Here is a 14,890-nt window from a genome sequence, read left to right as displayed (position 1 = left end):
TAAGTAGGTCTGCTTCTCTCTCCTCAGTCCCACGATGCAGGGAGTCTGTTGCCAGCAGTGCTCCCTGAAAATAAAAAACCTAACAAAATTCTTTTATCAGAGAAAACTCAGGAGAGCTCCCTGTAATGCACCCTATCTCCTCTGGGCACAGTATCTAACTGAGGTCTGGAGGAGGGGCATAGAGGGAGGAGCCAGTGCACACCCATACTAAAAGTTCTTTATAGTGCCCATGTCTCCTGCGGAGCCCGTCTTTACCCCATGGTCCTTACGGAGTCCCCAGCATCCTCTAGGACGTAAGAGAAAATATATACACATATACAATCCCCCAAATATCACAGTTTTGGTAGGACAACCTTGTTTTTCGGGTACTATCCCATGTGTGGGCTGCAGTGAAGGTAGGAAGGGCAGCTCAGCAGCTAGGGAAGCGATGTTCATCCCCCCCCCCAAACTTAGGGGTGGTCTATTTACTAAGCCTTGGATGGAGATAAAGGGGTGTATTCAATAAGTGTCGGAAGCTGCCGTCTTGTCGGAAAGACGGTAGTTTCCGACAGGTTTAGGTCGGAAGGTGTTCCGAACTATTCAATAGGGGCTGTTTTTTCGACTTGTCGGAAAACACATGGATTGTCGGATTAGCCGCGGATCCACGTGTTCCGCAGATAAATCTGACAGGTTTTGGCCCCGGTTCCGACAATGTCAATCCCACTTTTTTTAAACTCGGATTGACATTGTCAGAACTGGGGAGATGAGATGGGGAAGCGAGGACTGGTAGGAGGGACCATGTGAGCCGAGCAGCGGGGACGCTGGGGAGGAGATGAGCAAGGATGTTGGTGAGGAGATAAGCAGGGACGCCGGTGAGGAGACGAGCGGGGACGGAGCGTGGACGGGTGAAGAGCGGCTGTCGGGAGCGGCCAAATCCGAAAGTCGGATTTGGCCGCTCATTGAATACTGACCTGTCGGATCCTTTGCGTTGAAAAGAATCCGGCAGGTATTGAATGTTCTCCAAAGTGGACGATGATAAAGTACCAGCGAATCAGCTCCTAACTGTCATTTTTCAAACCCAGCCTGTGACATGGCAGTTAGGAGCTGATTGGCTGGCAATTTATCTCTGTCCACCCAAGGCTTAGTAAATAGACCCCTAAAAGCCTTAATCCAGCTCTGATTCCATTATATATTAGGATTAGTGGTAACGTAACACACACACGTCTGGTATAAGGAATGCTGAGATACACAAAGACATTTTTAGCTTTAGCTTAAATACTGAACGTAAACTAAAGTTTAATGTTTTATATCTGCTGTAAGTACATTGACATTCTACAACATGGTAACAGAACAGCGCCCTCTGATGGCAGAACAAAAAGCTTAGAAAGGATCTATTTATCAGTGATGGCTGAAAAGAAAAACGGGTAAATTTACCAAGATGGGAGTTCTATTCAAGATGGGATGCTGTCCATAGCAACCAATCAGATTCTACTTCTCATTTATCTAACACCTTCTAGAAGATAATACCTAGAATCTGATTGGTTGGCAACATCCCATCTTAAATAGAACTCCCATCTTAGTAAATTTACCCCATTAACCAAAAGAGTGTGCCTAAGCTGGGTGATCTGATCTCCTTCCATACTGACTCACCTGTTTTAACTGTATAACATTATATTTATTGAATTTGCATGCTTAAAATCAAGACAAATATAAAAATATATTTCTATCTCTCTCTTTCTGGGCGGGATGTATTAAGATACATCGCCGCTCCTCGCCACGCATCACAGTGATGTTGGTCGCATATGTACTAACATATGCGATCAATATCGCAATGCGGTGACGGAGGCCCCCCGCAATACCTGTGAGGTGGTGTGCGAGGGTCTCCGTCACCTCCCAGGGCTCTTCACCGCCGGGAAGCAGCAGCAGGCTGCCCCCGGCTCCTCCTCCTCCCCCCTGCAGCCAGAAGGACCTCCGGCTGAGTTGCTAGGGGGAGGAGGAGATTACCTTCCGGATCCAGGCTTCCTGGAGGAAGGTATGCAGGGGGGGGAGGCGTCTGCGGCAGGGGTCGGCATTTGCAGTGGGTTGCGGCAGCCGGCAAAAAGAATCCCATAGGCTCCTATAGGGTATCGCCACCATCCAGACATGGCAATAATCTCATCGGCGTAAACGCGGCGGTTGGGTGATAGTACATTTGAAAATGCAGTAAAACCCACCAAAACGGGGGTTTTACCGCATTTTTCCTTTAATACATCCCGCCCTCTGTAAATACAGTAGGTATGTATATATATATACTGTTGTTCCGAGCGACAAAAAGTTGCTCGGAACAAAGTGAGAAGAATCTTAAAAATGGTTGATAAATAGAAAGTAGAAAAAAGTATATATGTACCTGAAATTATCTTGTATCCAGTTAAATTCAGCATTAAATTAATAGGAATTTATAAATATTGGAGTTTTGGTGTAAGCGACCAAAACACAGACATAAATACACATTCATAAAACCACTGGCATAAAAGCAACACTGAGTGAATGAAACATCGTCCTTCAACATTGTTCATGTATATAAAAGGGCTTTTCAGTAAGAAGTTAATTATTTAAAAAAAAAACAATACTTCTATAAATACAGCTTATACAGATACCAGAATAGGGCTCTGGTTTCAGCACGGCGTAGACAGGATGAAAGGTCAGGAGGTCACTTATTTAGCGGTCACAACAATGCCTCCAGCTTGACCACTTGCGCCTGGTTGCCATTCATTTCCAGATCTATTTTCTGGTACAGCCTGTACATGGAAACGCTGCTTATAAAGTGCAACAGTTTCTTCATCTGTCGGCGTAATGTTTTCTCCAGCTGTTTCGTTTTCAGCTGCCTGAGGGCTGCAATTGTGTCCCCGTCATTTTTATTCCTCCACAAACTGAGAAGTTTCGGTACTTGACTTGCCCGGTTGCATGTCTTCAAGGTGACTTTGATTTCCTCCTTTTTTATTGGCTTTCCCGGTAAGCTCTGCATTAAAGCCATCAGGTGTTTTGCCGTCACATTTAAGTGTCCGATATACTTTTGAACTCCCATTTCACATGCGTTTATATCTGCAAGTAAAGTGAGTATACCGTAAGTTCCGGTAATATAGTTGTGTATTAGCTGATGCTGCGGTTGGCTTAAACACCGAAAAAAGTTATGTTTCTGAATTTTTGTTTGTACTGTAGTACACGCTCCCGTACCTTCCCCCACCCCCAGCGCTATGAAGAAGAGAAAAAGAGATTGCAGAAAATAGGATTTTGATAACCTACCGGTAAATCCTTTTCTCCTAGTCCGTAGAGGATGCTGGGGACGACATCAAGACCATGGGGTATAGACGGGATCAGCAGGAGACATGGGCACTCTAAAGACTTTTCATTGAGTGTGAACTGGCTCCTCCCTCTATGCCCCTCCTCCAGACCTCAGTTGTAGGAACTGTGCCCAGGGAGACTGACATTTCGAGGAAAGGAATTACTTAACTAGTGGTGAGATATCTATCAACTGCCAACTCACACCCTCAACCATGCCGCACACATGGCATTCAATATAACACACGCCAACAGGCATGAACTAATTGCAGCAACATGCTGAAACCAAGATAACACAACTTGTGTAACTGTAATAACTAAACTGCAGGTAAAGTACGCACTGGGACGGGTGCCCAGCATCCTCTATGGACTAGGAGAAAAGGATTTACCGGTAGGTTATCAAAATCCTATTTTCTCATACGTCCTAGAGGATGCTGGGGATGACATCAAGACCATGGGGTCTATACCAAAGCTCCAGTACGGGCGGGAGAGTGCGGATGACCCTGCAGCATCGATTGACCAAACTTTAGGTCCTCATCGGCCAAGGTGTCAAACTTGTAGAATTTTGCAAATGTGTTTGACCCTGACCAAGTAGCTGCTCGGCAAAGTTGTAATGCCGAGACCCCCCGGGCAGCCGCCCAGGAGGAGCCCACCTTCCTAGTAGAATGGGCCTTCACCGACATCGGTAACGGCAATCCAGCCGTAGAATTAGCTTGCTGAATCGTACCTCTGATCCAGCGCGCAATAGTCTGCTTGGAAGCAGGACACCCAATCTTGGCCCTCATTCCGAGTTGATCGGTCGCAAGGCGAATTTAGCAGAGTTACACACGCTAAGCCGCCGCCTACTGGGAGTGAATCTTAGCTTCTTAAAATTGCGACCGATGTATTCGCAATAATGCGATTACTAACTACTTAGCAGTTTCAGAGTAGCTCCAGACTTACTCTGCCTGTGCGATCATTTCAGTGCTTGTCGTTCCTGGTTGACGTCACAAACACACCCAGCGTTCGCCCAGGCACTCCCACCGTTTCTCCGGCCACTCCTGCGTTTTTCCCGGAAACGGTAGCGTTTTCAGCCACACGCCCCTGAAACGCCGTGTTTCCGCCCAGTAACACCCATTTCCTGTCAATCACATTACGATCGCCGGAGCGAAGAAAAAGCCGTGAGTAAAAATACTTTCTTCATAGTAAAGTTACTTGGCGCAGTCGCAGTGCGAACATTGCGCATGCGTACTAGGCGGATTTTCACTGCGATGCGATGAAAAATACCGAGCGAACAACTCGGAATGAGGGCCCTTGTTGGGAGCATACAGGACAAACAAAACCTCTATTTTCCGTATTCGAGCTGTTCTAGCAACATAAATCTTCTTTGATTCAGCGAATGTGTCAGTAGCAACTGGCACCACAATAGGTTGGTTTATGTGGAAAGAGGAAACCACCTTTGGAAGAAAATGTTGACGAGTTCTCAACTCTGCCCTATCTTCATGGAAGATCAGGTAAGGGCTCTTGTGGGACAAGGCCCCCAATTCAGACACCCGCCTTGCGGATGCCAACGCCAAAAGCATCACCACTTTCCAAGTGAGAAACTTCAACTCTATGTCTTGTAGAGGCTCAAACCAACCCGATTGAAGAAACTGCAACATCACATTAAGGTCCCATGGTGCCACTGGAGGACCAAATGGAGGCTGGATTTGCAGAACCCCTTTCACGAACATCTGAACTTCTGGAAAGGAGGCCAATTGTTTTTGAAAGAAAACTTATAAGGCCGAAATCTGGACCTTGCTTGACCCCAATCTAAGGCCCGCATCCACACCAGCCTGCAGAAAATGGAGAAAACATCCCAACTCAAACTCTTCCGTAGGAGCCTTCTTGGTTTCACACCAAGACACATATTTTCTCCAAATACGGTGGTAATGTTTAGACGTTACTCCTTTCATGGCCTGAATAAGAGTGGGGATGACTTCCTTGGGAATACCCTTTCGGGCTAGGATCCGACGCTCAACAGCCATGCTGTCAAACGTAGCCGCGGTAAGTCTTGATACACACACGGCCCCTGCTGTAGTAGGTCCTCCCGGGGAGGAAGAAGCCGAGGATCTTCTATGAGCAACTCCTGAAGATCTGGATACCAAGCCCTCCTTGGCCAGTCTGGGGCAATGAAGATTGCTCAAACTCTTGTTCTTATTATTATTTTGAGAACTTTTGGAATCAGTGGAAGTGGAGGGAAAACATATACCGACCGAAACACCCACTGGGTCACCAGTGTATCCACTGCTATTGCTTGAGGGTCTCTCGACCTGGAACAATATCTCTGAAGCTTCTTTTTTAGACAAGATGCCATCATGTCTACTTGAGGAACTCCCCAAAGACTCGTCACGTCTGCGAAGACTTCTTGGTGGAGGCCCCACTCTCCTGGATGGAGATCGTGTCTGCTGAGGAAGTCTTCTTCCCAGTTGTCCACTCCTGGAATGAAAATTGCTGACAGAGCTCTAACATGTCTTTCTGCCCAGAGCAGAATCCTTGTCACCTCTGCCATTGCCGCGCTGCTTTTCGTTCCGCCTTGCCTGTTTATGTACGCGACTGCTGTTACATTGTCCGACTGGATCTGCACGGGATCTTGAAGAAGATGTATCACTTGTAAAAGGCCGTTGTAAATGGCTCTCAATTCCAGAACGTTTATGTGAAGGCAGGCTTCCTGACTTGACCATTTTCTTTGGAAGCTTTCCCCATGTGTGACAGCTCTACAGCCTCGGAGACTTGCATCCGTGGTTATTAGGACCCAGTCGTGAATCCCAAACCTGCGTCCCTCTAGTAGGTGAGAACTGTGTAGCCACCATAGGAGCGAAATCCTGGCTTTGGGGGACAGGATTATTTTCCGGTGTATGTGTTGGTGGCATCCGGACCACTTGTCCAACAGGACCCACTGGAATATTCTGGCATGAAATCGTCCAAACTGTATGGCCTTGTAGGCCGCTAACATTTTCCCCAACAACCGAATGCATTGATGGATCAACACGCTTGTTGGTTTCAATATTTGTTTGACCATTTTCTGGATTTCCAGAGCCTTTTCTACTGGAAGAAATACTCTCCGTACTTCTGTGTCCAGAATCATCCCTAAAAAAGACAATCTTGTCGTCGGTTCCAACTGCGACTTTGGAAAATTCATGATCCAACCGTGTTGTTGGAGTATTGACAGGGAGAGTGCGATGTTCTGCACCAACTGTTCCCTGGATCTCGCTTTTATCAGGGGATTGTCCAGATAAGGAATTATATTGACTCCTTTTTAACGAAGGAGGACCATTATCTCCGCCATCACCTTGGTGAATACCCTCGGTGCCGTGGAGAGTCTGATCGGCAACGTCTGAAACTGGTAATGGCAATCCTGTACTGCGAATCTCAGATAAGCTTGGTGAGGAGGATAAATGGGAACATGCAAGTAAGCATCTTTTATGTCTACTGACACCATGAAATTCCCCTCTTCCAGACTGGAAATCCCTACCCTCGGGGATTCCATCTTGAACTTGAACCTTTTCAGGTAGAGATTCAGATTTTCAGGTTTAAAATCGGTCTGACCGAGGTGTCCGGCTTCGGAACTACGAAGAGGCTTGAATAAAAAAACCTTCTCCTTACTGTGCCAAGGGTACCAGGACAATGACCTGATCCTGGCATAATTTTTGAATTGCCGTTGTTACTGCCTCTCTTCCCGAAAGAGAAGCTGTCAAGGTCGATTTGAAAAATCAGCATGGGGGGACGTCTTGAAACTCTAGTTTGTACCCATGGGACACTATTTGTAAGACCCATTGGTCCAGGTCAGATTGAATCCAGATTTGTCTGAAAAGTTTCAGATTTGCTCCCACCCGAGCGGACTCCCGCAAGGGAGACCCAGCGTTACGCTACAGATTTGGCAGAAGCAGGGGTGGACTTCTGCTCCTGCGATCTGGGATACGCTGTGGATTTCTTTCCTTTTCCCCTTCCCCTACCTGCAAAAAAAGGGGAGACCTTTGGCCTTTTTGTATTTGTTGGTCCGAAAGGACTGTATGTGAGAGTGATGTGTCTTTTTTGCCGGTGTAGGAGCATAAGGCAAGAATGTCGACTTACCTGCGGTAGCCGCCGAGACTAACGCATCCAGCCCATCACCAAACAAGGCCTCAGCTTTATACGGGAGAGCCTTCATATTTTATTTTGGAATCTACATCAGCATTCCACTGACGAATCCACAACGCCCTCCGAGCCGATACTGCCATGGTAGCTGTTCTTGATCCCAAGAAACCAATATATTTCATGGATTCTAGTACGTACGCAGCAGCGTCTTTGATATGACCTAACGTTAGGAGTATCTCGTCTCCATCTATTGTGTCAATGTCTAATGACAAGTTTTCTGACCACTTTTCAATAGCACTACTCACCCACTCACAGACAATGGTAGGCCTGAGTAGTGTCCCATTGGCCACATCAATAAATCACCTCACTCACTTGCGGTCTGTCGGCTCCTTAAGTGAAGCCATTCCAAGTGCAGGGAGAAACACTTTTTCTCTTTTATGACAGGGCCCTGTCTAAAATGCGGGGTGACTCCCACCTTTTTTGGAAAAGGGTAAGCTGCCTTAATTCCTTTTGGGAATCTGAAATTTCTTTTCAGGTTAAATCAGACTTGAGGTGGAGGGAAAATTACATTACTTCTTTACTAAAGTAAACCCTCTCCTTGGGGTAAATTTACTAAGGTGGGAGATTTTTAGAACTGGTGATGTTGTCCATGGCAACCAATCAGATTCTACTTACCATTTATTTAGCTGCTTCTAGCAGATAATAGATATAATCTGATTGGTTGCTATGGGCAACATCACCAGTTCTAAAAATCTCCCACCTTAGTAAATTTACCCCCTTGTGGTAAAAGAGGGGGCTTCGTAACTTCTAATACCTCCTTTATAGCTAAAACATGTTTTGAATGCTTTTTTTGCTAACTTAGGACCTATTCCCCTGGAATCACTAGTGTCGACACAGGAATCAGAGTCCGTGTCGGTATCAGTTTGTACTACTTGTGCAAATTTGTATGTGACCCAGAAAGGTCCCTGTGGATGAAAGGCAGAACTATTAAAAATCACATCAACAGATTATTTTAATTTTCTGTATGAGATTCAGTCCAACCTCTTACTGATATGATTCACACTATCATGTAACCTTTCACCCAGTCAGGCTCTTGGTGTCATATTACACCTCTGTGTCCCTAACATGTCTCCACAGAGTTCCCTGCCACAGACATGTCACACACGTCCAGAACCACACCACAGACACTCCGGGACTTATAGAGGGACAGACCCACAGTAAAATCTGTCAGAGGGACACAGATGTGATTTTCCAGTTCACAACCCAGCGCGCCAGTAACACAATGTCTGTGAACACAAAATGCCCACTGACATGTAGCGCTTTTATAATGTTAATCACACAATTATATAGCACCAAATTCACTGTGGCACCCCGTTTTGCACCCTGATACTTGTTCAGTAGTGGAGGAGGACCAGCCTTGTCTCTGCAGCATGAGGAGAGAGAGAAAATGGCGCTGAGCAGTGTGCTGGCTGACTGAGGCGGAAGCTCCACTCTTCCATGGTGTGTTTCTCCTCAGCTTTTATGAGGTAATTTTTTATACTGGTGGGGGTAGGACTGTGCCTCAGCAACTTATGCCCCTTATTTATGCCAGTTTCCTTAGGTTTCATGCTGCCCAGGGTGCCCCCCCCCCCCCCCCCCGTCCTGCACCCTGCAGTGCCTGTGTATGTGTGGGTAACATGGCGCGCTGCGCTCCCGCCAGCCGCACAGTACCTTTAGCCGTCACTTACTTGATTGAAGATCATTCTTCTCATACTCACCTGTGGGAGTGAGCATCTAGACACGGCTAGCGTTCAGTTCCCTTCAGGAGCTAATGGTGTCCTGTCAGCCATAAGCAGAGCCATGAAACTCTGAGGAAGTTGGTTCTTACTTCTGCCGCCTAAGTCCCACGAAGCAGGGAGTCTGATGCCAGCAGATCTCCCTGAAAATAAAAAACCTAACATAAGTCTTTTCAGAGAAACTCAGTAGAGCTCCTCAGAGTGCATCCAGTCGACCTGGGTACATTTCTAAAACTGAGGTCTGGAGGAGGGGCATAGAGGGAGGAGCCAGTTCACACCCAATGAAAAGTGTTTAGAGCGCCCATGTCTCCTGCGGATCCCGTCTATACCCCATGGTCTTGATGTCGTCCCCAGCATCCTCTAGGACGTATGAGAAAGCGGGGTTAGCAGAGGTTGTCTACTAAAACAGAGACTTGCCTACACTCGCCTCACACACTTTCTTAACTCACACAGCCTACTGGACCCACTTCAGTCAGGATTTCGTGCCCAACACTCCCCAGAGACAGCACTGACTAAGGTAGTGAATGATTTGGTCACTGCTAAATCTAAAGGACATTACTCTCTACTTGTTCTCCTTGATCTCTCTGCTGCTTTTGACACTGTTGACCACTCTCTTCTCATACAAACACTACAATCCCTAGGTATTCAAGACACAGCCCTTGGTTCTCATCCTACCTATCTAATCGCTCCTTCAGTGTTCGTTTCTCTGATTCCACCTCTCCTTCACTACCTCTCTCAGTTGGAGTACCGCAAGGCTCAGTCCTAGGTCCTCTGCTTTTCTCTATTTATACCACATCTCTTGGCAAACTAATCAACTCTTTCGGATTTCAGTACCATCTATATGCGGATGATACTCAAATCTACCTATCCTCCCCTGATTTGTCACCATCTGTATTGGGCCGTGTCACTGAATGCCTTTCTGCCATTTCATCTTGGATGACATCTTGCCACCTCAAACTTAATATTCCCAAAACAGAATTAATTATATTTCCACTGGCCAATAGTAGTTTCCAACCTGATATCTCTATCACTGTTGAGAACTCGGCAATCACCCCTACCCCACAAGCTCGCAGCCTAGGTGTCATTCTTGACTCTGAACTGTCCTTTGTTACCCACATTCAATCTGTCTCAAGATCATGTTATATACATCTAAGAAACATATCCAAAATACGACCATATCTTACACAAGACACAGCAAAAACTCTAATCCACGCTCTCATTATCTCCCGCATTGATTATTGTAATAGTCTCCTAACCGGTCTTCCCAAACATAGGCTCTCACCACTACAATCCATTTTGAATGCAGCTGCGAGGCTAATCTTCCTCGCTAGACGTTCATCGTCTGCAGATCCACTCTGTCAGTCCCTCCATTGGTTACCGGTATTCTACCGTATTAAATATAAAATACTTTTACTCACATACAAGGCTATTAACCAAACTGCACCAACATACATCTCTTCACTCATCTCAAAATATCTCCCTACCCGACCTCTCCGCTCTGCACAAGATCTACGTCTCTCATCCACACGCATTACTTGTTCACACTCAAAATTACAGGACTTTATCCGGGCTTCACCCGCTCTGTGGAATGCCCTCCCATGCACAATAAGACTCACCTCTAGTCTCCAAACCTTTAAATGTTCCCTGAAAACTCACCTCTTCAGACAAGCCCATCAAATTCCAGAGCCACCCACATAACCTTCAGTGCTTCCCTATCTAATTACATCCTCTGTAGAGTATTCATAACATCACATATATTGTCTTTCTTTAGTCTCACACCCTCCTGACACTTGGATAACTTTGTGGGGTATCATCATACAACCCATTAAGAACCTAGCAATCTGGTGGACCATTATGCAATAGGTAGCATCTATCCTTGTGTATCTATGCCTATTTCCCTATAGATTGTAAGCTTGCGAGCAGGGCCTTCCTACCTCTATGTCTGTTTTTACCCAGTTTTGTTCTATTACTGTTGTTCTAATTGTAAAGCGCAACGGAATATGCTGCGCTATAAAAGAAACTGTTAATAAATAAAATAAATAAATAAAAGCTATCCCAAAAAGTCACCTTGTTACACTTTTGTTTCACACAATGCTAATATGTAACATTTGCGCACATATATCGGTAATACAGTAAATGTTATCATCATAGATCAGAACTGCAAGACCTTTCTCCTTACCTTGTATAAGATGCTTGAAAGAATCGTTTCCTTTTCTTTGACTCTTGTACAACTTAAACAAGTAGTTCTCTGAGTGATATCTTTGTTTAATGGCATCTATCTGCTGTGACGTCACGGCCATGGGAGATAGTCTCCCAGCCAGTACAGTGACCCAGTTGGCTGGGAGCTTGGGAAACCGGAGCAGGGCTTCCTCACAAAGTGTTACATCTGCGGAGAGAACGATACGTAAGTCAGGCTGGTCCCCATTCCCTAATAAATGTGGTACCCTCTATATGTATAATTCACATGGGTTATCCACCTCTGCCATTTTTTCCATTAAAAGGAGGCTGTGAAAACAGACTAAAGGGTCTATTTACTAAGCCTTGGACAGAAATAAAGTACCAGCCAACCAGCTCCTAACTGTCATTTTTTAAACCCAGCCTGTGACATGGCATTTTGTAGCTGATTGGCTGGTATTTTATCTCCTTCCACTTTATCTTCATCCAAGGCTTAGTAAATAGACCCCTATAACCCTTTAAGGGAGATGTATCAAACCTTCTAAAATGGACAAATGGATGGTCAGATGTAATTGGACTATACCTTAGCATAATCTCTCTGCACAGGGCAAAATGATGCACCTAAGAGAAAGGGGCCACACCTGCATTGAGACATGAAGAAGAGGGGATGTATAAGTTTAATACTTTACCTATGTCACAAGCTTGCGTAGACTCTTCTTGGCACACTGTGTCTTCTGTGGAACTTCCTTTTCGAGCCACATTGAGACGCAGCTGTTTGCAGTTGGTATGCGGCTGGCATGGCGTGGTGGCAGACGTCACGTTTGAGAACGTACCCTTAGGACATTCGCCACAAACAGTGTCACTATCTGGAGTCCCTAGAAACATAGAAAAAGAGAACTGTCATGCGGCAATGAAGTAACACTGGTATTTTCCTGCAGCTGGATGTAGTTGGCATCCTGACGGATGGGTTGCCGGCAGTCAGAAGACCAGCACTAGAATCCTAACACCTGTCAGAATTCTGACGCCGGCATTCCGACAGACGGAATCCCTGGGGGGGGGGGGGGGGTGTTAGGGTTAGGCTGTGTGGGGGGTTAAGGTTAGGCACTAGGGGGAGGGTTAGGCTGTGGAGGGAGGTTGGGGTTAGGCACTAGGGAGAGGGTTAGGCTGTGGGGGGAGGTTATCGTTAGGCACTAGGGGGAGGGTTAGGGTTAGGATGTGGGGGAAGGTTAGGCACTATGAGGAGGGTTAGAGTTAGGCTGTGGGGGGAGGTTAAGGTTAGGCACTAGGGGGAGGGTTAGGGTTAGGCTGTGGGGGGAGGTTAAGGTTAGGCACTAGGGGGAGGGTTAGGCTATGGGGGAAGGTTAGGGTTAGGCACTAGGGGGAGGGTTAGGGTTAGGCTGTGGGGGGAGGTTAAGGTTAGGCACTAGGGGGAGGGTTAGGCTGTGGGGGGAGGTTAGGGTTAGGCACTAGGGGGAGGGTTAGGGTTAGGCTGTGGGGGGAGGTTAAGGTTAGGCACTAGGGGGAAGGTTAGGGTTAGGCTTTGGGGGGAGGTTAAGGTTAGGCACTATGGGGAGGGTTAGGGTTAGGCTGTGGGGGGAGGTTAAGGTTAGGCACTAGGGGGAGGGTTAGGCTATGGGGGGAGGTTAGGGTTAGGCACCAGGGGGAGGGTTAGGGTTAGGCTGTGGGGGGAGGTTAGGGTTAGGCACTAGGGGGAGGGTTAGGGTTAGGCTTTGGGGGGAGGTTAAGGTTAGGCACTATGGGGAGGGTTAGGGTTAGGCTGTGGGGGGAGGTTAAGGTTAGGCACTAGGGGGAGGGTTAGGCTATGGGGGGAGGTTAGGGTTAGGCACCAGGGGGAGGGTTAGGGTTAGGCTGTGGGGGGAGGTTAAGGTTAGGCACTAGGGGGAGGGTTAGGCTATGGGGGGAGGTTAGGGTTAGGCACTAGGGGGAGGGTTAGGGTTAGGCTGTGGGGGAGGTTAAGGTTAGGCACTAGGGGGAGGGTTAGGGTTAGGCTTTGGGGGGAGGTTAAGGTTAGGCACTAGGGGGAGGGTTAGGGTTAGGCTTTAGGGGGATGTTAGGGTTAGGCACTAGGGAATCCCATACCCAACCCCCTACAGCACGTAACAAGGGCATGGAACAGCGACAAAGTGGCACAGTCACACCAGCACAGCATAAACAAATACACTCACACAAAAATAATACTTTGACACCATAAAATAGCAGCTGTAGGAATGACCCTTAGGGCCTATAATAATTGTTTTATGTACAGGGGAAACATTGGGGAAAAAAGTTAAATTACTTAAAATTCAGTTGGCAGATTCTGCTGTAACACGTGCAAATCCACAAAGTGCCACATCAAGCTATTGGTTAAAATAGCATTTCATATAGTTCCTGTCTAGCCAGGGCTAACTAGCTATCTTTCTGGTGTTACCAGCTCCGGCAATGGGCACTAGAGAGGGAACCACGGCGACCATCACTTAGCCTTGGAGAGAGATAAAGTACCAGCCAATCAGCTCTTGTCATTTTTCAAACACAGCCTGTAACATGGCATTTAAGAGCTGATTAGCTGGTGCCAATTTATCTCTCTCCAAGGCATAGTACATATGCCCCTATACCTCCTGCCCTCTGGTGCACAAATGAGGATACATCTATGCCTGTTTATGAATTTCTTTGCAGTTCGCTGGACAGCCTCACTAATATAACGGTCAGAGAGAATTTGAGACGTTATGAAAATAAGTCGCTGGTACTCAGGTGAACGGAATTATGGGAAATGTTGCATACATGCCTATTCAGTTCACGCGTTTGCTTATTAAATCAATAGATTGTATTAGGGTCCCTTAAAATAAGCCACATTGCACCAGCTTTCAGTCCACTGACAAAAAGCCCCGCGGCTTGGCATGAAATGGGCGCAGATTGCCAGATTGTGGCCACGGAACCTGTTCTGATTTTGCCATCTGGAATGTTAGCAGATATCCCAAGTAAATATTAACTTGTTATGGGCCCTACACACTGGCAGATAAAACAGAACGATATGAACGTTCTCGTTCATAAATTAACGAGAACTCGTTCGTATCGTTCTGTGTGTAGGCACCAACGATTAACGATGTGCGGCCCCGTGCTCATTAATCGTTGGTGCCCCATCGCTTATGCATGCAGGCCAATATGGACGAGATTGTCCATATTAGCGTGCAGTGCTATGGAGCCGGATGACGGGGGGAGTGAAGAAACTTCACTCCCCCCATCACCTCCCCCCCGCTGCCGGGTCGCCCGTCGGCCATATCCGCCGTGGGGCAGCTTGGCGGCGGATCGGTACGTGTGTACTGAACTTAAATGGTGCTCCAGCCAATCAGCTCCTAACAGTCTTTTTTTTCCAAACACATGACAGAAGCTGATTGGCTGGAGCACCCTTTATCATTCGTAACCAGTGATAATAAGAATAACTCTGCAAAATGACAGTTACAAATTGATTGGTTGTTACTTTATCTCCCTCGACATTATCTCTCTCCAAATCTTCCCCTGTGTTTTAAATCCGAGCCTTCGTTCCAGTGTGT

General features: G+C 46.7%; 1 protein-coding gene across 1 annotated transcript in view; it reads right to left on the bottom strand.

Annotated features, from left to right (window-relative positions):
* Positions 1-260: 260 nt before the first annotated feature.
* TNFRSF11B (TNF receptor superfamily member 11b) overlaps positions 261-14,890 on the bottom strand; it is a 68,948-nt gene continuing 54,318 nt past the window's right edge. Inside the window, exons 3-5 of the mRNA XM_063924467.1 lie at positions 12,032-12,217; positions 11,347-11,553; positions 261-3,060 (exon numbers count right to left, since the gene is read on the bottom strand). Of these exons, the coding sequence (XP_063780537.1) occupies positions 2,684-3,060; positions 11,347-11,553; positions 12,032-12,217 (770 nt within the window). The 3' untranslated portion in view covers positions 261-2,683. The remainder of the gene's footprint in view (positions 3,061-11,346; positions 11,554-12,031; positions 12,218-14,890) is intronic.

Source organism: Pseudophryne corroboree, chromosome 5, assembly GCF_028390025.1.
Source record: "Pseudophryne corroboree isolate aPseCor3 chromosome 5, aPseCor3.hap2, whole genome shotgun sequence".
NCBI lineage: Eukaryota > Metazoa > Chordata > Amphibia > Anura > Myobatrachidae > Pseudophryne > Pseudophryne corroboree.
Note: the sequence above shows the minus strand (reverse complement) of the source record. Positions and strands in the feature narration are given on the sequence as shown.